The 22,692-nt window shown below is 58.5% G+C and overlaps 2 protein-coding genes across 2 annotated transcripts in view; both read right to left on the bottom strand.

Moving 5' to 3' along the window:
- Positions 1-2,604, bottom strand: part of LOC306755428 (uncharacterized protein) — a gene marked incomplete at its 3' end in the record, with an annotated part of 155,255 nt that extends 152,651 nt beyond the window's left edge. Inside the window, exon 1 of the mRNA XM_079239807.1 lies at positions 2,584-2,604. The remainder of the gene's footprint in view (positions 1-2,583) is intronic.
- Positions 2,605-3,058: 454 nt separating this feature from the next.
- The window catches only part of srpk3 (SRSF protein kinase 3), a 96,924-nt gene continuing 77,290 nt past the window's right edge, over positions 3,059-22,692 (bottom strand). Inside the window, exons 15-17 of the mRNA XM_079239035.1 lie at positions 4,680-4,749; positions 4,488-4,580; positions 3,059-4,380 (exon numbers count right to left, since the gene is read on the bottom strand). Of these exons, the coding sequence (XP_079095161.1) occupies positions 4,196-4,380; positions 4,488-4,580; positions 4,680-4,749 (348 nt within the window). The 3' untranslated portion in view covers positions 3,059-4,195. The remainder of the gene's footprint in view (positions 4,381-4,487; positions 4,581-4,679; positions 4,750-22,692) is intronic.

The raw sequence follows: 22,692 nt of genomic DNA, 5'->3' as shown, positions 1-22,692 counted from the left end.
CCATTTTAACTACATAGAAGTAAACTTGGACCATTTTAACTACATAGAAGTAAACTGGGAACATTTTAACTACATAGAAGTAAACTGGGAACATTTTAACTACATAGAAGTAAACTGGGACCACTTCAACTGTATAAAAAGTAAACTGGGACCATGTTAACTGCAGAAAAAGTAAACTTGGACCATTTTAACTACATAGAAGTAAACTTGGACCATTTTAACTACATAGAAGTAAACTGGGAACATTTTAACTACATAGAAGTAAACTGGGACCACTTCAACTGTATAAAAAGTAAACAGGGACCATGTTAAGTGCATAAAAAGTAAACTGTGACCATTTTAACTAAATAGAACTGGGACCATTTTAACTTCATAAAAACAAAACTGGGCCCATTTTAACTGCATGAAAAGTAAACTTGGACCATTTTAACTACATAGAAGTAAACTGGACTTCTAAACTGGGACCACTTCTAAACTTCTAAACAAGAAGTAAACTTGGACCATTTTACCTACATAGAAGAAAACTGGGAACATTTTAACTCCATAGAAGTTAACCAGGGACCATTTTAACTACATAGGAGTAAACTTTGACCATTTTAACTACATAGAAGTAACCTGGGACCATTTTTAACTTGATGAAAAGAAAACTGGGACCATTTTAACTGCATAAAGAGGAAACTGGGACCATTTTAACTACATAGAAGTAAACTTGGACCATTTTAACTACATAGAAGTAAACTTGGACCATTTAAACTACATAGAAGTAAACTGGAACATTTCAACTGTATAAAAAGTAATCTGGGAACATTTTAACTACATAGAAGTAAACGGGAACCATTTCAACTGTATAAAAAGTATACTGGGACCATGTTAACTGCATAAAGAGGAAACTAGGACCATTTTAACTACATAGAAGTAAACTTGGACCATTTTAACTACATAGAAATAAACTTGGACCATTTTAACTACATAGAAGTAAACTTGGACCATTTTAACTACATAGAAGTAAACTGGGAACATTTTAACTACATAGAAGTAAACTGGGACCACTTCAACTGTATAAAAAGTAAACGGGGACCATGTTAAGTGCATAAAAAGTAAACTGTGACCATTTTAACTAAATAGAACTGGGACCATTTTAACTTCATAAAAACAAAACTGGGCCCATTTTAACTGCATGAAAAGTAAACCAGGACCATTTTACCTACATAGAAGAAAACTGGGAACATTTTAACTCCATAGAAGTTAACCAGGGACCGTTTTAACTACATAGGAGTAAACTTTGACCATTTTAACTACATAGAAGTAAACTAGGACCATTTTAACTACATAGAAGTAAGCTGGGAACATTTTAACTACATAGAAGTAAACTTGGACCATTTTAACTACATAGAAGTAAACTGGGAACATTTTAACTACATAGAAGTAAACTTGGACCATTTTAACTACATAGAAGTAAACTGGGAACATTTTAACTACATAGAAGTAAACTGGGACCACTTCAACTGTATAAAAAGTAAACGGGGACCATGTTAAGTGCATAAAAAGTAAACTGTGACCATTTTAGGTAAATAGAACTGGGACCATTTTAACTGCAGAAAAAGAAACCTGGGACCGTTTTAACTGCATAGGAGTAAACTTTGACCATTTTAACTACATAGAAGTAAACTAGGACCATTTTAACTACATAGAAGTAAGCTGGGAACATTTTAACTACATAGAAGTAAACTTGGACCATTTTAACTACATAGAAGTAAACTGGGAACATTTTAACTACATAGAAGTAAACTTGGACCATTTTAACTACATAGAAGTAAACTGGGAACATTTTAACTACATAGAAGTAAACTTGGACCATTTTAACTACATAGAAGTAAACTGGGAACATTTTAACTACATAGAAGTAAACTTGGACCATTTTAACTACATAGAAGTAAACTGGGAACATTTTAACTACATAGAAGTAAACTTGGACCGTTTTAACTACATAGAAGTAAACTTGGACCATTTTAACTACATAGAAGTAAACTGGGAACATTTTAACTACATAGAAGTAAACTTGGACCATTTTAACTACATAGAAGTAAACTGGGAACATTTTAACTACATAGAAGTAAACTGGGACCACTTCAACTGTATAAAAAGTAAACGGGGACCATGTTAACTACATAGAAGTAAACTGGGAACATTTTAACTACATAGAAGTAAACTGGGACCACTTCAACTGTATAAAAAGTAAACGGGGACCATGTTAAGTGCATAAAAAGTAAACTGTGACCATTTTAGGTAAATAGAACTGGGACCATTTTAACTGCAGAAAAAGAAACCTGGGACCGTTTTAACTGCATGAAAAGTAAACTTTGACCATTTTAACTCCATAGAAGTAATCTGGGATCTTAAATTTGAAAGTGTTAAAATTTCACCTTTCAAACCTGCATACAGGATGTGAAGGACTTATCCATCTGCTGCACCCAAACGTCACGTTTCAGACGGTTGCCTTGGAAACGTGCTGGCGCTCTACACCATATTGGAAATGAGAATATTGTTGGGGTTAAAGGACAGCACCGACCTCGCCTCGCTTACCCCCCATAGCTGCACCGCTGTCCAGAAGGTTCCTCAGACTGCAGTGTCATCTGCGAAAGGTTGCGTTGGTTTAAGCTCAGACTGGTTGCCGTTGTCATGGTGACATGTTTACAGCTGGTTTGTGGTGTCCACCACATCGCCGACTTCCTGGAACGCAGTATTAGTCCAAGTCGTACCTGTGGGGGCAGGAACCCGCACATCGGTGTTCCTACCTGGGACTGAGTCTGTCGGTGCGTTTAAAGGTTGTTCCAGGATGCAGTGCAGCAGCTCCTCCAGGGCCGCAGTCCTGCAAGTGTTGGGAGTTTCCCTGCTGCAACACATTTGACTAAGCAGACAAACTCCAAACAGTCACCGGACTGTGGCCCTCGAGGACCGAAGGAGTCCTCCTGGAGGAGCCAGGATGTGCTGACTTGTTCCTTCGGTTGGACTACACCTGCTCCAGGTACGCTTTCATCCATCTTTATTTTCACACACGTACAAAAAAAACCTTGTTACATCAGCGATGATGTCACTGTGACACAGGGGGCGGAGTCATTTCAAGGCACTATTTCTTCATGGACATCAAAGTAACAGACTGGAAACCTGATCACTGATCAATATTCAATCATTTTACACATTGATCAGAAAGTAACAACATACAGTATAAAAACAGAAACAGGAAATCAAAAGCAAAACATTACACCTGATCTGCCAGTCTGACCAGTAAAGGCCCCACAGTTTCCACTGGGATGCTGTCTAAACTGTTGCCATGGTAACCAGGGTGAAGACATGTCCCTTCCAGATGCCTGTTACAGACCGTTGCTTGGCAACATACAGCTGATATGACATGGAGTGTTATCTGAAACTGATTTATGTCTTATTCTGGAAAAACACAATCAATAAAACAAAGAGACGAGATCAGAGGAAGTGGACGCCTGAGGAAAACCAGTGCTGATGGCAGCGGCGTGTTTACACCTGAACTACCAACCCAGATCATCTCCTGGCTGCCTCACCCAGGCATTCCGGATCTGGATCAGGTCGTCAAGCCCGTTATTAAATCCAACCATCAAGATTAAAGCACATTTCATAAAAGGGGCGGAGCTTGGAGCTTCTGACCAATCAGAATGATGGAGAAACCCTGAAGTTGCCTTCACCAGAGCCAAGTCCAGCATCATTGTCCAGGTATCAGGTCCAGGTGGCATCATTCATCTGATTAAGGGTCAGGGGGGGATCCCAGCAGTCGAACCCAACCCTGACCCTTGGGTGAGAGGCGGAGACACCTGGACAGGTCTCCCTCCATCGCAGGAACGACACAGAGAGACCACTTCCAGTGTAATAATGTCTTTGGACGGTGGGAGGAGAGAACCCACGCAGACACGGGGAGACCACGCTAACTCCACCGCTCCCCCCCAGCCGAGGATTGAACCAGCAACCTTCTTGCTGTGAGACTGTGACCACTACACCACCGTGCCACCCAGGTGGGATCTGGTTTAGGACTTTTAATCTGAAAGAAACTTTTCTAAACATTGTTCATCTGACTTCAGGTGTTTTGGAGGGTTTTTATGTCCAGTCTCCACGGTAATGAAGCTCCGCCCATTATTGGAGGTGTGAGCTGCGTGGGGACTTCCTGCGGTTAGGACAGCAGCCAGGCGTGCTGCAGACACTGCGCTGCCGTGGCCCGCCGCTCTGGCTGCAGCTCCAGCATGGTGAGCAGGAAGTCGCTGAACTGAGCCGCCTGGTCCAGCGGCCACTCGTACTTCTCCAGCAGGACCTCGAACAGACCCCACGGCTTCAGGCTGGAGATGTGGCGCAGCTCACCTGGGACAGGTAGGCAGCAAATACACCTCATTTACATAAACCTTTAAGAAGTCATCTATCCGTCTCGTCTGAACACAAAGCATTGTGGGAAACCACTGCAGTCTCACCTGTCCGGGTGAAGTACTCCCTGGAGTACCTGCCAGACAGCGCGAAGGGCACAGGGATCGGCCCGAGCAGCTCCATGATGTGAGCGATGTGATCTGAAAAAACAGAACCAGAATCAGGTGATGGGTCATGACAAGCAATTAAAGCAGTTGCCATGGCAATATGGTTTTGTGTGTGTGTGTGTGTGTGTGTACCTTCATCTCTAGTGTAGTCTTCTCCTGAATGAGGCTCGAACAAATAATCTCCGGTCGCCAGTTCAAAGGCCTGAAACCAAAAGTCAGCATGAGACTGAACCTGGTTCTGGGTCAGGGACGGATGGAGGACGGACGGATGGAGGACGGACGGATGGAGGACGGACGGATGGAGGACGGACGGATGGAGGACGGACGGATGGAGGACGGATGGAGGACGGACGGATGGAGGACGGACGGATGGAAGACGGACGGAGGGAGGACGGACGGATGGAGGACGGACGGATGGAGGACGGACGGATGGAAGACGGACGGACGGATGGATGACGGACGGATGGAGGACGGACGGATGGAAGACGGACGGATGGAGGACGGACGGATGGAGGACGGACGGATGGAGGACGGACGGATGGAAGACGGACGGACGGATGGATGACGGACGGATGGAGGACGGACGGATGGAAGACGGACGGATGGAGGACGGACGGATGGAAGACGGACGAATGGATGGAGGACGGACGGATGGAAGACGGACGGATGGATGGAGGACGGACGGATGGAGGACGGACGGATGGAAGACGGACGGATGGAGGACGGACGGATGGAGGACGGACGGATGGAAGACGGACGGATGGAAGACGGACGGATGGAGGACGGACGGATGGAAGACGGACGGATGGAGGACGGACGGATGGAAGACGGACGGATGGAGGACGGACGGATGGAAGACGGACGGATGGAGGACGGACGGATGGAGGACGGACGGATGGAGGACGGACGGATGGAGGACGGACGGATGGAAGACGGACGGATGGAGGACGGACGGATGGAAGACGGACGGATGGAGGACGGACGGATGGAAGACGGACGGATGGAAGACGGACGGATGGAGGACGGACGGATGGAAGACGGACGGATGGAGGACGGACGGATGGAAGACGGACGGATGGAAGACGGACGGATGGAGGACGGACGGATGGAAGACGGACGGATGGAGGACGGACGGATGGAGGACGGACGGATGGAGGACGGACGGATGGAAGACGGACGGACGGATGGAGGACGGACGGATGGAGGACGGACGGATGGAGGACGGACGGATGGAAGACGGACGGATGGAAGACGGACGGACGGATGGAGGACGGACGGACGGAGGACGGACGGACGGAAGACGGACGGACGGATGGAGGACGGACGGATGGAAGACGGACGGATGGAGGACGGACGGATGGAGGACGGACGGATGGAAGACGGACGGATGGAGGACGGACGGATGGAGGACGGACGGATGGAGGACGGACGGATGGAAGACGGACGGATGGAAGACGGACGGATGGAAGACGGACGGACGGATGGAGGACGGACGGACGGACGGATGGAAGACGGACGGACGGATGGAGGACGGACGGATGGAAGACGGACGGATGGAAGACGGACGGATGGAGGACGGACGGATGGAGGACGGACGGATGGAAGACGGACGGATGGAGGACGGACGGATGGAGGACGGACGGATGGAAGACGGACGGATGGAGGACGGACGGATGGAGGACGGACGGATGGAAGACGGACGGATGGAAGACGGACGGACGGATGGAGGACGGGCGGATGGAAGACGGACGGACGGAGGACGGACGGATGGAGGACGGACGGATGGAAGACGGACGGACGGATGGAGGACGGACGGAGGGATGGAAGACGGACGGACGGATGGAGGACGGACGGAGGGATGGAAGACGGACGGATGGAGGACGGACGGATGGAAGACGGACGGATGGAGGACGGACGGACGGATGGAAGACGGACGGATGGAAGACGGAAGGATGGAAGACGGACGGATGGAGGACGGACGGACGGATGGAAGACGGACGGATGGAAGACGGACGGATGGAAGACGGACGGACGGATGGAGGACGGACGGACGGACGGATGGAAGACGGACGGACGGATGGAGGACGGACGGATGGAGGACGGGCGGATGGAGGACGGACGGATGGAGGACGGACGGATGGAAGACGGACGGATGGAAGACGGACGGACGGATGGAGGACGGACGGATGGAGGACGGACGGATGGAAGACGGACGGATGGAAGACGGACGGACGGATGGAGGACGGACGGATGGAGGACGGACGGATGGAAGACGGACGGATGGAAGACGGACGGATGGAGGACGGACGGATGGAGGACGGACGGATGGAGGACGGACGGATGGAAGACGGACGGACGGATGGAAGACGGACGGATGGAAGACGGACGGACGGATGGAGGACGGACGGACGGACGGAGGACGGACGGATGGAAGACGGACGGATGGAGGACGGACGGATGGAGGACGGACGGATGGAAGACGGACGGATGGAGGACGGACGGATGGAGGACGGGCGGATGGAAGACGGACGGATGGAAGACGGACGGATGGAGGACGGACGGATGGATGGAGGACGGACGGATGGAGGACGGACGGATGGAGGACGGACGGATGGAGGACGGACGGATGGAAGACGGACGGATGGAAGACGGACGGATGGAGGACGGACGGATGGATGGAGGACGGACGGATGGAGGACGGACGGATGGAGGACGGACGGATGGAGGACGGACGGACGGATGGAGGACGGACGGATGGAAGACGGACGGATGGAAGACGGACGGTTGGATGTAGGACGGACGGATGGAAGACGGACGGATGGAAGACGGACGGATGGAGGACGGACGGATGGAGGACGGACGGACGGATGGAGGACGGACGGATGGAAGACGGACGGATGGAAGACGGACGGATGGAGGACGGACGGATGGAGGACGGACGGATGGAAGACGGACGGATGGAAGACGGACGGTTGGATGTAGGACGGACGGATGGAGGACGGACGGATGGAGGACGGACGGATGGAGGACGGACGGATGGAAGACGGACGGATGGAGGACGGACGGATGGAGGACGGGCGGATGGAAGACGGACGGATGGAAGACGGACGGATGGAGGACGGACGGACGGATGGAAGACGGACGGATGGAGGACGGATGGAAGACGGATGGAAGGACGGATGGAAGGACGGACGGACGGATGGAAGACGGACGGATGGAGGACGGACGGATGGAAGACGGACGAATGGAGGACGGACGGATGGATGGAGGACGGACGGACGGATGGAAGACGGACGGATGGAAGACGGACGGATGGAGGACGGACGGATGGAAGACGGACGGATGGAAGACGGACGGATGGAAGACGGACGGATGGAGGACGGACGGATGGAGGACGGACGGATGGAGGACGGACGGATGGAAGACGGACGGATGGAGGACGGACGGATGGAGGACGGACGGACGGACGGATGGAAGACGGACGGACGGATGGAGGACGGACGGATGGAAGACGGACGGATGGAAGACGGACGGATGGAGGACGGACGGATGGAGGACGGACGGATGGAAGACGGACGGATGGAAGACGGACGGATGGAGGACGGACGGATGGAGGACGGACGGATGGAGGACGGACGGACGGATGGAAGACGGACGGATGGAGGACGGATGGAAGACGGATGGAAGGACGGATGGAAGGACGGACGGACGGATGGAAGACGGACGGATGGAGGACGGACGGATGGAGGACGGACGGATGGAGGACGGACGGATGGAAGACGGACGGATGGAGGACGGACGGATGGAGGACGGACGGACGGATGGAAGATGGACGGATGGAGGACGGACGGATGGAGGACGGACGGATGGAGGACGGACGGATGGAGGACGGACGGATGGAAGACGGACGGATGGAGGACGGACGGATGGAGGACGGACGGACGGATGGAAGATGGACGGATGGAGGACGGACGGATGGAAGACGGACGGATGGAGGACGGATGGAAGACGGATGGAAGGACGGATGGAAGGACGGATGGAGGACGGACGGATGGAGGACGGACGGATGGAGGACGGACGGATGGAAGACGGACGGATGGAGGACGGACGGATGGAGGACGGACGGACGGATGGAAGATGGACGGATGGAGGACGGACGGATGGAAGACGGACGGATGGAGGACGGATGGAAGACGGATGGATGGACGGATGGAGGACGGACGGATGGAAGACGGACGGATGGAGGACGGACGGATGGAAGACGGACGGATGGAGGACGGACGGATGGAAGACGGACGGATGGAGGACGGACGGATGGAGGACGGGCGGATGGAAGACGGACGGATGGAAGACGGACGGATGGAGGACGGACGGATGGATGGAGGACGGACGGATGGAGGACGGACGGATGGAGGACGGACGGATGGAAGACGGACGGATGGATGGAGGACGGACGGATGGAAGACGGACGGACGGATGGAGGACGGACGGATGGAAGACGGACGGTTGGATGTAGGACGGACGGATGGAAGACGGACAGATGGAAGACGGACGGATGGAAGACGGACGGATGGAGGACGGACGGACGGATGGAAGACGGACGGATGGAGGACGGACGGATGGAGGACGGACGGATGGAAGACGGACGGATGGATGGAGGACGGATGGAGGACGGACGGATGGAGGACGGACGGATGGAGGACGGACGGACGGAGGACGGACGGATGGAGGACGGACGGATGGAAGACGGACGGATGGAGGACGGACGGATGGAAGACGGACGGATGGAGGACGGACGGATGGAGGACGGATGGAAGACGGATGGAAGGACGGATGGAAGACGGACGGATGGAGGACGGACGGATGGAGGACGGACGGATGGAGGATGGACGGATGGAAGACGGACGGATGGAGGACGGACGGACGGATGGAGGACGGACGGATGGAAGACGGACGGATGGAGGACGGACGGATGGAGGACGGACGGATGGAGGACGGACGGATGGAAGACGGACGGATGGAGGACGGACGGATGGAAGACGGACGGATGGAGGACGGACGGACGGATGGAAGACGGACGGATGGAGGACGGACGGATGGAGGACGGACGGATGGAAGACGGACGGATGGAGGACGGATGGAAGACGGATGGAAGGACGGATGGAGCACGGACGGATGGATGGAGGACGGACGGATGGAAGACGGACGGATGGAGGACGGACGGATGGAGGACGGACGGATGGAAGACGGACGGATGGAGGACGGACGGATGGAGGACGGACGGATGGAAGACGGACGGTTGGATGTAGGACGGACGGATGGAGGACGGACGGATGGAGGACGGACGGATGGAAGACGGACGGATGGAGGACGGACGGATGGAGGACGGATGGAAGACGGACGGATGGAAGACGGACGGATGGAGGATGGACGGATGGATGGAGGACGGACGGATGGATGGAGGACGGACGGATGGAAGACGGACGGATGGAAGACGGACGGATGGAGGACGGACGGATGGATGGAGGACGGACGGATGGAAGACGGACGGATGGAAGACGGACGGATGGAAGACGGACGGATGGAGGACGGACGGATGGAGGACGGACGGACGGATGGAGGACGGACGGATGGAAGACGGACGGATGGAAGACGGACGGATGGAGGACGGACGGATGGAGGACGGACGGACGGATGGAGGACGGACGGATGGAAGACGGACGGATGGAAGATGGACGGATGGAGGACGGACGGATGGAGGACGGACGGATGGATGGAGGACGGATGGAGGACGGACGGATGGAAGACGGACGGATGGATGGAGGACGGATGGAGGACGGACGGATGGAAGACGGACGGATGGAAGACGGACGGATGGATGGAGGACGGATGGAGGACGGACGGACGGAGGACGGACGGATGGATGGAGGACGGACGGATGGAAGACGGACGGATGGAAGACGGACGGATGGAGGACGGACGGATGGAGGACGGACGGACGGATGGAGGACGGACGGATGGAGGACGGACGGACGGATGGAAGACGGACGGATGGAGGACGGACGGACGGATGGAGGACGGAAGGATGGAGGACGGACGGATGGAGGACGGACGGATGGATGGAGGACGGATGGATGGAGGACGGATGGAAGACGGACGGATGGAGGACGGACGGATGGATGGAGGACGGATGGAGGACGGACGGATGGAAGACGGACGGATGGATGGAGGACGGATGGAGGACGGACGGATGGAAGACGGACGGATGGATGGAGGACGGATGGAGGACGGACGGATGGAGGACGGACGGATGGATGGAGGACGGATGGAGGACGGACGGATGGATGGAGGACGGATGGAGGACGGACGGATGGAAGACGGACGGATGGATGGAGGACGGATGGAGGACGGACGGATGGAAGACGGACGGATGGAGGACGGACGGATGGAGGACGGACGGATGGATGGAGGACGGATGGAGGACGGACGGATGGATGGAGGACGGATGGAGGACGGACGGATGGAAGACGGACGGATGGATGGAGGACGGATGGAGGACGGACGGATGGAAGACGGACGGATGGATGGAGGACGGATGGAGGACGGACGGATGGAAGACGGACGGATGGAGGACGGACGGATGGAGGACGGACGGATGGAAGACGGACGGATGGAAGACGGACGGATGGAGGACGGACGGATGGAGGACGGAGGGATGGAAGACGGACGGATGGAGGACGGATGGAAGACGGACGGATGGAAGACGGACGGATGGAGGACGGACGGATGGAGGACGGACGGATGGAAGACGGACGGATGGATGGAGGACGGATGGAGGACGGACGGATGGAAGACGGACGGATGGAGGACGGACGGATGGAGGACGGACGGATGGAGGACGGACGGATGGATGGAGGACGGATGGAGGACGGACGGATGGATGGAGGACGGATGGAGGACGGACGGATGGAAGACGGACGGATGGATGGAGGACGGATGGAGGACGGACGGATGGAAGACGGACGGATGGATGGAGGACGGATGGAGGACGGACGGATGGAAGACGGACGGATGGAGGACGGACGGATGGAGGACGGACGGATGGAAGACGGACGGATGGAAGACGGACAGTTGGATGGAGGATGGACGGATGGAGGACGGACGGATGGAAGACGGACGGATGGAGGACGGACGGATGGAGGACGGAGGGATGGAAGACGGACGGATGGAGGACGGATGGAAGACGGACGGATGGAAGACGGACGGATGGAGGACGGACGGATGGAGGACGGACGGATGGAGGACGGACGGAGGGATGGAAGACGGACGGATGGAGGACGGACGGATGGAAGACGGACGGATGGAGGACGGACGGACGGATGGAAGACGGACGGATGGAAGACGGAAGGATGGAAGACGGACGGATGGAGGACGGACGGACGGATGGAAGACGGACGGATGGAAGACGGACGGATGGAAGACGGACGGACGGATGGAGGACGGACGGACGGACGGATGGAAGACGGACGGACGGATGGAGGACGGACGGATGGAGGACGGGCGGATGGAGGACGGACGGATGGAGGACGGACGGATGGAAGACGGACGGATGGAGGACGGACGGATGGATGGAGGACGGACGGATGGAAGACGGACAGATGGAAGACGGACGGATGGAAGACGGACGGATGGAGGACGGATGGAGGACGGACGGATGGAGGACGGACGGATGGAGGACGGACGGACGGATGGAGGACGGACGGATGGAAGACGGACGGATGGAAGACGGACGGTTGGATGTAGGACGGACGGATGGAAGACGGACAGATGGAAGACGGACGGATGGAAGACGGACGGATGGAGGACGGACGGACGGATGGAGGACGGACGGATGGAAGACGGACGGATGGAAGACGGACGGATGGAGGACGGACGGATGGAGGACGGACGGATGGAGGACGGACGGATGGAAGACGGACGGTTGGATGTAGGACGGACGGATGGAGGACGGACGGATGGAGGACGGACGGATGGAGGACGGACGGATGGAAGACGGACGGATGGAGGACGGACGGATGGAGGACGGGCGGATGGAAGACGGACGGATGGAAGACGGACGGATGGAGGACGGACGGACGGATGGAAGACGGACGGATGGAGGACGGATGGAAGACGGATGGAAGGACGGATGGAAGGACGGACGGACGGATGGAAGACGGACGGATGGAGGACGGACGGATGGAAGACGGACGAATGGAGGACGGACGGATGGATGGAGGACGGACGGACGGATGGAAGACGGACGGATGGAAGACGGACGGATGGAGGACGGACGGATGGAAGACGGACGGATGGAAGACGGACGGATGGAGGACGGACGGATGGAGGACGGACGGATGGAGGACGGACGGATGGAAGACGGACGGATGGAGGACGGACGGACGGACGGATGGAAGACGGACGGACGGATGGAGGACGGACGGATGGAAGACGGACGGATGGAAGACGGACGGATGGAGGACGGACGGATGGAGGACGGACGGATGGAAGACGGACGGATGGAAGACGGACGGATGGAGGACGGACGGATGGAGGACGGACGGATGGAGGACGGACGGACGGATGGAAGACGGACGGATGGAGGACGGATGGAAGACGGATGGAAGGACGGATGGAAGGACGGACGGACGGATGGAAGACGGACGGATGGAGGACGGACGGATGGAGGACGGACGGATGGAGGACGGACGGATGGAAGACGGACGGATGGAGGACGGACGGATGGAGGACGGACGGACGGATGGAAGATGGACGGATGGAGGACGGACGGATGGAGGACGGACGGATGGAGGACGGACGGATGGAGGACGGACGGATGGAAGACGGACGGATGGAGGACGGACGGATGGAGGACGGACGGACGGATGGAAGATGGACGGATGGAGGACGGACGGATGGAGGACGGATGGAAGACGGATGGAAGGACGGATGGAAGGACGGACGGACGGATGGAAGACGGACGGATGGAGGACGGACGGATGGAAGACGGACGAATGGAGGACGGACGGATGGATGGAGGACGGACGGACGGATGGAAGACGGACGGATGGAAGACGGACGGATGGAGGACGGACGGATGGAAGACGGACGGATGGAAGACGGACGGATGGAAGACGGACGGATGGAGGACGGACGGATGGAAGACGGACGGATGGAGGACGGACGGATGGAGGACGGGCGGATGGAAGACGGACGGATGGAAGACGGACGGATGGAGGACGGACGGATGGAAGACGGACGGATGGAAGACGGACGGATGGAGGACGGACGGATGGAAGACGGACGGATGGAGGACGGACGGATGGAGGACGGACGGATGGAGGACGGACGGATGGAAGACGGACGGATGGAGGACGGACGGATGGAAGACGGACGGATGGAGGACGGACGGATGGAGGACGGGCGGATGGAAGACGGACGGATGGAAGACGGACGGATGGAGGACGGACGGATGGATGGAGGACGGACGGATTGAGGACGGACGGATGGAGGACGGACGGATGGAGGACGGACGGATGGAAGACGGACGGATGGATGGAGGACGGACGGATGGAAGACGGACGGACGGATGGAGGACGGACGGATGGAAGACGGACGGTTGGATGTAGGACGGACGGATGGAAGACGGACAGATGGAAGACGGACGGATGGAAGACGGACGGATGGAGGACGGACGGACGGATGGAAGACGGACGGATGGAGGACGGACGGATGGAGGACGGACGGATGGAAGACGGACGGATGGATGGAGGACGGATGGAGGACGGACGGATGGAGGACGGACGGATGGAGGACGGACGGACGGATGGAGGACGGACGGACGGAGGACGGACGGATGGAGGACGGACGGATGGAGGACGGACGGATGGAAGACGGACGGATGGAGGACGGACGGATGGAAGACGGACGGATGGAGGACGGACGGATGGAGGACGGATGGAAGACGGATGGAAGGACGGATGGAAGACGGACGGATGGAGGACGGACGGATGGAGGATGGACGGATGGAAGACGGACGGATGGAGGACGGACGGACGGATGGAGGACGGACGGATGGAAGACGGACGGATGGAGGACGGACGGATGGAGGACGGACGGATGGAGGACGGACGGATGGAAGACGGACGGATGGAGGACGGACGGATGGAAGACGGACGGATGGAGGACGGACGGACGGATGGAAGACGGACGGATGGAGGACGGACGGATGGAGGACGGACGGATGGAAGACGGACGGATGGAGGACGGATGGAAGACGGATGGAAGGACGGATGGAGCACGGACGGATGGATGGAGGACGGACGGATGGAAGACGGACGGATGGAGGACGGACGGATGGAGGACGGACGGATGGAAGACGGACGGATGGAGGACGGACGGATGGAGGACGGACGGATGGAGGACGGACGGATGGATGACGGACGGATGGAAGACGGACGGATGGAGGACGGACGGATGGAGGACGGACGGATGGAAGACGGACGGTTGGATGTAGGACGGACGGATGGAGGACGGACGGATGGAAGACGGACGGATGGAGGACGGACGGATGGAGGACGGATGGAAGACGGACGGATGGAAGACGGACGGATGGAGGATGGACGGATGGATGGAGGACGGACGGATGGATGGAGGACGGACGGATGGAAGACGGACGGATGGAAGACGGACGGATGGAGGACGGACGGATGGATGGAGGACGGACGGATGGAAGACGGACGGATGGAAGACGGACGGATGGAAGACGGACGGATGGAGGACGGACGGATGGAGGACGGACGGACGGATGGAGGACGGACGGATGGAAGACGGACGGATGGAAGACGGACGGATGGAGGACGGACGGATGGAGGACGGACGGACGGATGGAGGACGGACGGATGGAAGACGGACGGATGGAAGATGGACGGATGGAGGACGGACGGATGGAGGACGGACGGATGGATGGAGGACGGATGGAGGACGGACGGATGGAAGACGGACGGATGGATGGAGGACGGATGGAGGACGGACGGATGGAAGACGGACGGATGGAAGACGGACGGATGGATGGAGGACGGATGGAGGACGGACGGACGGAGGACGGACGGATGGATGGAGGACGGACGGATGGAAGACGGACGGATGGAAGACGGACGGATGGAGGACGGACGGATGGAGGACGGACGGACGGATGGAGGACGGACGGATGGAGGACGGACGGACGGATGGAAGACGGACGGATGGAGGACGGACGGATGGAGGACGGACGGACGGATGGAGGACGGAAGGATGGAGGACGGACGGATGGAGGACGGACGGATGGATGGAGGACGGATGGAGGACGGACGGATGGATGGAGGACGGATGGAGGACGGACGGATGGAAGACGGACGGATGGATGGAGGACGGATGGAGGACGGACGGATGGAAGACGGACGGATGGATGGAGGACGGATGGAGGACGGACGGATGGAGGACGGACGGATGGATGGAGGACGGATGGAGGACGGACGGATGGATGGAGGACGGATGGAGGACGGACGGATGGAAGACGGACGGATGGATGGAGGACGGATGGAGGACGGACGGATGGAAGACGGACGGATGGAGGACGGACGGATGGAGGACGGACGGATGGATGGAGGACGGATGGAGGACGGACGGATGGATGGAGGACGGATGGAGGACGGACGGATGGAAGACGGACGGATGGATGGAGGACGGATGGAGGACGGACGGATGGAAGACGGACGGATGGATGGAGGACGGATGGAGGACGGACGGATGGAAGACGGACGGATGGAGGACGGACGGATGGAGGACGGACGGATGGAAGACGGACGGATGGAAGACGGACGGATGGAGGACGGACGGATGGAGGACGGAGGGATGGAAGACGGACGGATGGAGGACGGATGGAAGACGGACGGATGGAAGACGGACGGATGGAGGACGGACGGATGGAGGACGGACGGATGGAAGACGGACGGATGGATGGAGGACGGATGGAGGACGGACGGATGGAAGACGGACGGATGGAGGACGGACGGATGGAGGACGGACGGATGGATGGAGGACGGATGGAGGACGGACGGATGGATGGAGGACGGATGGAGGACGGACGGATGGAAGACGGACGGATGGATGGAGGACGGATGGAGGACGGACGGATGGAAGACGGACGGATGGATGGAGGACGGATGGAGGACGGACGGATGGAAGACGGACGGATGGAGGACGGACGGATGGAAGACGGACGGATGGAGGACGGACGGATGGAGGACGGACGGATGGAAGACGGACGGATGGAAGACGGACAGTTGGATGGAGGATGGACGGATGGAGGACGGACGGATGGAAGACGGACGGATGGAGGACGGATGGAAGACGGACGGATGGAAGACGGACGGATGGAGGACGGACGGATGGAGGACGGACGGATGGAAGACGGACGGATGGAGGACGGACGGATGGAGGACGGACGGATGGAGGACGGACGGATGGATGGAGGACGGACGGATGGAAGACGGACGGATGGAAGACGGACGGATGGAGGACGGACGGAGGGAAGACGGACGGACGGATGGAGGACGGACGGATGGAAGACGGACGGATGGAGGACGGACGGATGGAGGACGGGCGGATGGAAGACGGACGGATGGAAGACGGACGGATGGAGGACGGACGGATGGATGGAGGACGGACGGATGGAGGACGGACGGATGGAAGACGGACGGATGGAGGACGGACGGATGGAGGACGGAGGGATGGAAGACGGACGGATGGAGGACGGATGGAAGACGGACGGATGGAAGACGGACGGATGGAGGACGGACGGATGGAGGACGGACGGATGGAAGACGGACGGATGGATGGAGGACGGATGGAGGACGGACGGATGGAAGACGGGCGGATGGAGGACGGACGGATGGAGGACGGACGGATGGAGGACGGACGGATGGATGGAGGACGGATGGAGGACGGACGGATGGATGGAGGACGGATGGAGGACGGACGGATGGAAGACGGACGGATGGATGGAGGACGGATGGAGGACGGACGGATGGAAGACGGACGGATGGATGGAGGACGGATGGAGGACGGACGGATGGAAGACGGACGGATGGAGGACGGACGGATGGAGGACGGACGGATGGAAGACGGACGGATGGAAGACGGACAGTTGGATGGAGGATGGACGGATGGAGGACGGACGGATGGAAGACGGACGGATGGAGGACGGACGGATGGAGGACGGAGGGATGGAAGACGGACGGATGGAGGACGGATGGAAGACGGACGGATGGAAGACGGACGGATGGAGGACGGACGGATGGAGGACGGACGGATGGAAGACGGACGGATGGAGGACGGACGGATGGAGGACGGACGGATGGATGGAGGACGGACGGATGGAAGACGGACGGATGGAAGACGGACGGATGGAGGACGGACGGAGGGAAGACGGACGGACGGATGGAGGACGGACGGATGGAAGACGGACGGATGGAGGACGGACGGATGGAGGACGGGCGGATGGAAGACGGACGGATGGAAGACGGACGGATGGAGGACGGACGGATGGATGGAGGACGGACGGATGGAGGACGGACGGATGGAGGACGGACGGATGGAAGACGGACGGATGGAAGACGGACGGATGGAGGACGGACGGATGGATGGAGGACGGACGGATGGAAGACGGACGGACGGATGGAGGACGGACGGATGGAAGACGGACGGATGGAAGACGGACAGATGGAAGACGGACGGATGGAAGACGGACGGATGGAGGACGGACGGACGGATGGAAGACGGACGGATGGAGGACGGACGGATGGAGGACGGACGGATGGAAGACGGACGGATGGAGGACGGACGGATGGAGGACGGACGGATGGAGGACGGACGGACGGATGGAGGACGGACGGACGGAGGACGGACGGATGGAGGACGGACGGATGGAGGACGGACGGATGGAAGACGGACGGATGGAAGACGGACGGATGGAGGACGGACGGATGGAGGACGGACGGATGGAAGACGGACGGTTGGATGTAGGACGGACGGATGGAGGACGGACGGATGGAGGACGGACGGATGGAAGACGGACGGATGGAGGACGGACGGATGGAGGACGGATGGAAGACGGACGGATGGAGGATGGACGGATGGATGGAGGACGGACGGATGGATGGAGGACGGACGGATGGAAGACGGACGGATGGAAGACGGACGGATGGAGGACGGACGGATGGATGGAGGACGGACGGATGGAAGACGGACGGATGGAAGACGGACGGATGGAAGACGGACGGATGGAGGACGGACGGATGGAGGACGGACGGACGGATGGAGGACGGACGGATGGAAGACGGACGGATGGAAGACGGATGGATGGAGGACGGACGGACGGATGGAGGACGGACGGATGGAAGACGGACGGATGGAAGATGGACGGATGGAGGACGGACGGATGGAGGACGGACGGATGGATGGAGGACGGATGGAGGACGGACGGATGGAAGACGGACGGATGGATGGAGGACGGATGGAGGACGGACGGATGGAAGACGGACGGATGGAAGACGGACGGATGGATGGAGGACGGATGGAGGACGGACGGACGGAGGACGGACGGATGGATGGAGGACGGACGGATGGAAGACGGACGGATGGAAGACGGACGGATGGAGGACGGACGGATGGAGGACGGACGGACGGATGGAGGACGGACGGATGGAGGACGGACGGACGGATGGAAGACGGACGGATGGAGGACGGACGGATGGAGGACGGACGGACGGATGGAGGACGGAAGGATGGAGGACGGACGGATGGAGGACGGACGGATGGATGGAGGACGGATGGAGGACGGACGGATGGATGGAGGACGGATGGAGGACGGACGGATGGAAGACGGACGGATGGATGGAGGACGGATGGAGGACGGACGGATGGAAGACGGACGGATGGATGGAGGACGGATGGAGGACGGACGGATGGAGGACGGACGGATGGATGGAGGACGGATGGAGGACGGACGGATGGATGGAGGACGGATGGAGGACGGACGGATGGAAGACGGACGGATGGATGGAGGACGGATGGAGGACGGACGGATGGAAGACGGACGGATGGAAGACGGACGGATGGAGGACGGAGGGATGGAAGACGGACGGATGGAGGACGGATGGAAGACGGACGGATGGAAGACGGACGGATGGAGGACGGACGGATGGAGGACGGACGGATGGAAGACGGACGGATGGAGGACGGACGGATGGAGGACGGACGGATGGAGGACGGACGGATGGATGGAGGACGGACGGATGGAAGACGGACGGATGGAAGACGGACGGATGGAGGACGGACGGAGGGAAGACGGACGGACGGATGGAGGACGGACGGATGGAAGACGGACGGATGGAGGACGGACGGATGGAGGACGGACGGATGGATGGAGGACGGACGGATGGAAGACGGACGGATGGAGGACGGACGGATGGAGGACGGACGGATGGAAGACGGACGGATGGAGGACGGACGGATGGAGGACGGACGGATGGAAGACGGACGGATGGAAGACGGACGGATGGATGGAGGACGGATGGAAGACGGACGGATGGAGGACGGACGGATGGAGGACGGACGGATGGATGGAGGACGGACGGATGGAAGACGGACGGATGGAAGACGGACGGATGGAGGACGGACGGAGGGAAGACGGACGGACGGATGGAGGACGGACGGATGGAGGACGGACGGATGGAGGACGGACGGATGGAAGACGGACGGATGGAGGACGGACGGATGGAGGACGGACGGATGGAAGACGGACGGATGGATGGAGGACGGATGGAGGACGGACGGATGGAGGACGGACGGATGGAGGACGGACGGACGGATGGAGGACGGACGGACGGAGGACGGACGGATGGAGGACGGACGGATGGAAGACGGACGGATGGAGGACGGATGGAAGACGGATGGAAGGACGGATGGAAGGACGGACGGATGGAAGACGGACGGATGGAGGACGGACGGATGGAGGACGGACGGATGGAGGACGGACGGATGGAAGACGGACGGATGGAGGACGGACGGATGGAGGACGGACGGATGGAGGACGGACGGATGGAAGACGGACGGATGGAGGACGGACGGATGGATGGAGGACGGACGGATGGAGGACGGACGGATGGAAGACGGACGGATGGAGGACGGACGGATGGAAGACGGACGGATGGAGGACGGACGGATGGATGGAGGACGGATGGAGGACGGACGGATGGAGGACGGACGGATGGAAGACGGACGGATGGAGGACGGACGGATGGAGGACAGACGGATGGATGGAGGACGGATGGAGGACGGACGGATGGAGGACGGACGGATGGAGGACGGACGGATGGAAGACGGACGGATGGAGGACGGACGGATGGAGGACGGACGGATGGAAGACGGACGGATGGATGGAGGACGGACGGATGGAGGACGGACGGATGGAGGACGGACGGATGGAAGACGGACGGATGGAGGACGGACGGATGGAAGACGGACGGATGGAGGACGGACGGATGGAAGACGGACGGATGGAGGACGGACGGATGGAGGACGGACGGATGGAGGACGGACGGATGGATGGAGGACGGATGGATGGAGGACGGATGGAGGACGGACGGATGGAGGACGGACGGATGGAAGACGGACGGATGGAGGACGGACGGATGGAAGACGGACGGATGGAAGACGGACGGATGGAGGACGGACGGATGGAGGACGGACGGATGGATGGAGGACGGATGGAAGACGGACGGATGGAAGACGGACGGATGGAAGACGGACGGATGGAGGACGGACGGATGGAGGACGGACGGATGGATGGAGGACGGATGGAAGACGGACGGATCGAGGACGGACGGATGGATGACGGACGGATGGAGGACGGACGGATGGAGGACGGACGGATGGAAGACGGACGGATGGAAGACGGACGGATGGAAGACGGACGGACGGATGGAGGACGGACGGATGGAGGACGGACGGATGGAAGACGGACGGATCGAGGACGGACGGATGGATGACGGACGGATGGAGGACGGACGGATGGAGGACGGACGGATGGAGGACGGACGGATGGAAGACGGACGGATGGAGGACGGACGGATGGAAGACGGATGGATGGAGGACGGACGGATGGAAGACGGACGGATGGAGGACGGACGGATGGAAGACGGACGGATGGAGGACGGACGTTTATCACAACAACATCGGAACACAAAGAGGAAAACATGGACTGCAGTTGCCACCCCCACCATTGTGTGTGTGTGTGTGTGTGTGTGTGTGTGTGTGTGTGTACCATGCAGGCGATGCTCCAGATGTGTGTGTGTGTGTGTGTGTGTGTGTACCATGCAGGCGATGCTCCAGATGTGTGTGTGTGTGTGTGTGTGTGTGTGTGTGTGTGTGTGTACCATGCAGGCGATGCTCCAGATGTGTGTGTGTGTGTGTGTGTGTGTGTGTGTACCATGCAGGCGATGCTCCAGATGTGTGTGTGTGTGTGTGTGTGTGTACCATGCAGGCGATGCTCCAGATGTGTGTGTGTGTGTGTGTGTGTGTGTGTGTGTGTACCATGCAGGCGATGCTCCAGATGTGTGTGTGTGTGTGTGTGTGTGTGTGTGTGTGTGTACCATGCAGGCGATGCTCCAGATGTGTGTGTGTGTGTGTGTGTGTGTACCATGCAGGCGATGCTCCAGATGTGTGTGTGTGTGTGTGTGTGTGTGTGTGTACCATGCAGGCGATGCTCCAGATGTGTGTGTGTGTGTGTGTGTGTGTGTGTGTACCATGCAGGCGATGCTCCAGATGTGTGTGTGTGTGTGTGTGTGTGTGTGTGTGTGTACCATGCAGGCGATGCTCCAGATGTGTGTGTGTGTGTGTGTGTGTGTACCATGCAGGCGATGCTCCAGATGTGTGTGTGTGTGTGTGTGTGTGTGTGTGTGTGTACCATGCAGGCGATGCTCCAGATGTGTGTGTGTGTGTGTGTGTGTGTGTGTGTGTGTGTACCATGCAGGCGATGCTCCAGATGTGTGTGTGTGTGTGTGTG

This window comes from Telmatherina bonti, assembly GCF_933228915.1.
Source record: "Telmatherina bonti genome assembly, chromosome: 4".
Classification (NCBI taxonomy): Eukaryota; Metazoa; Chordata; class Actinopteri; order Atheriniformes; family Telmatherinidae; genus Telmatherina; species Telmatherina bonti.
This window is presented reverse-complemented; position numbering and strand designations above follow the sequence as displayed.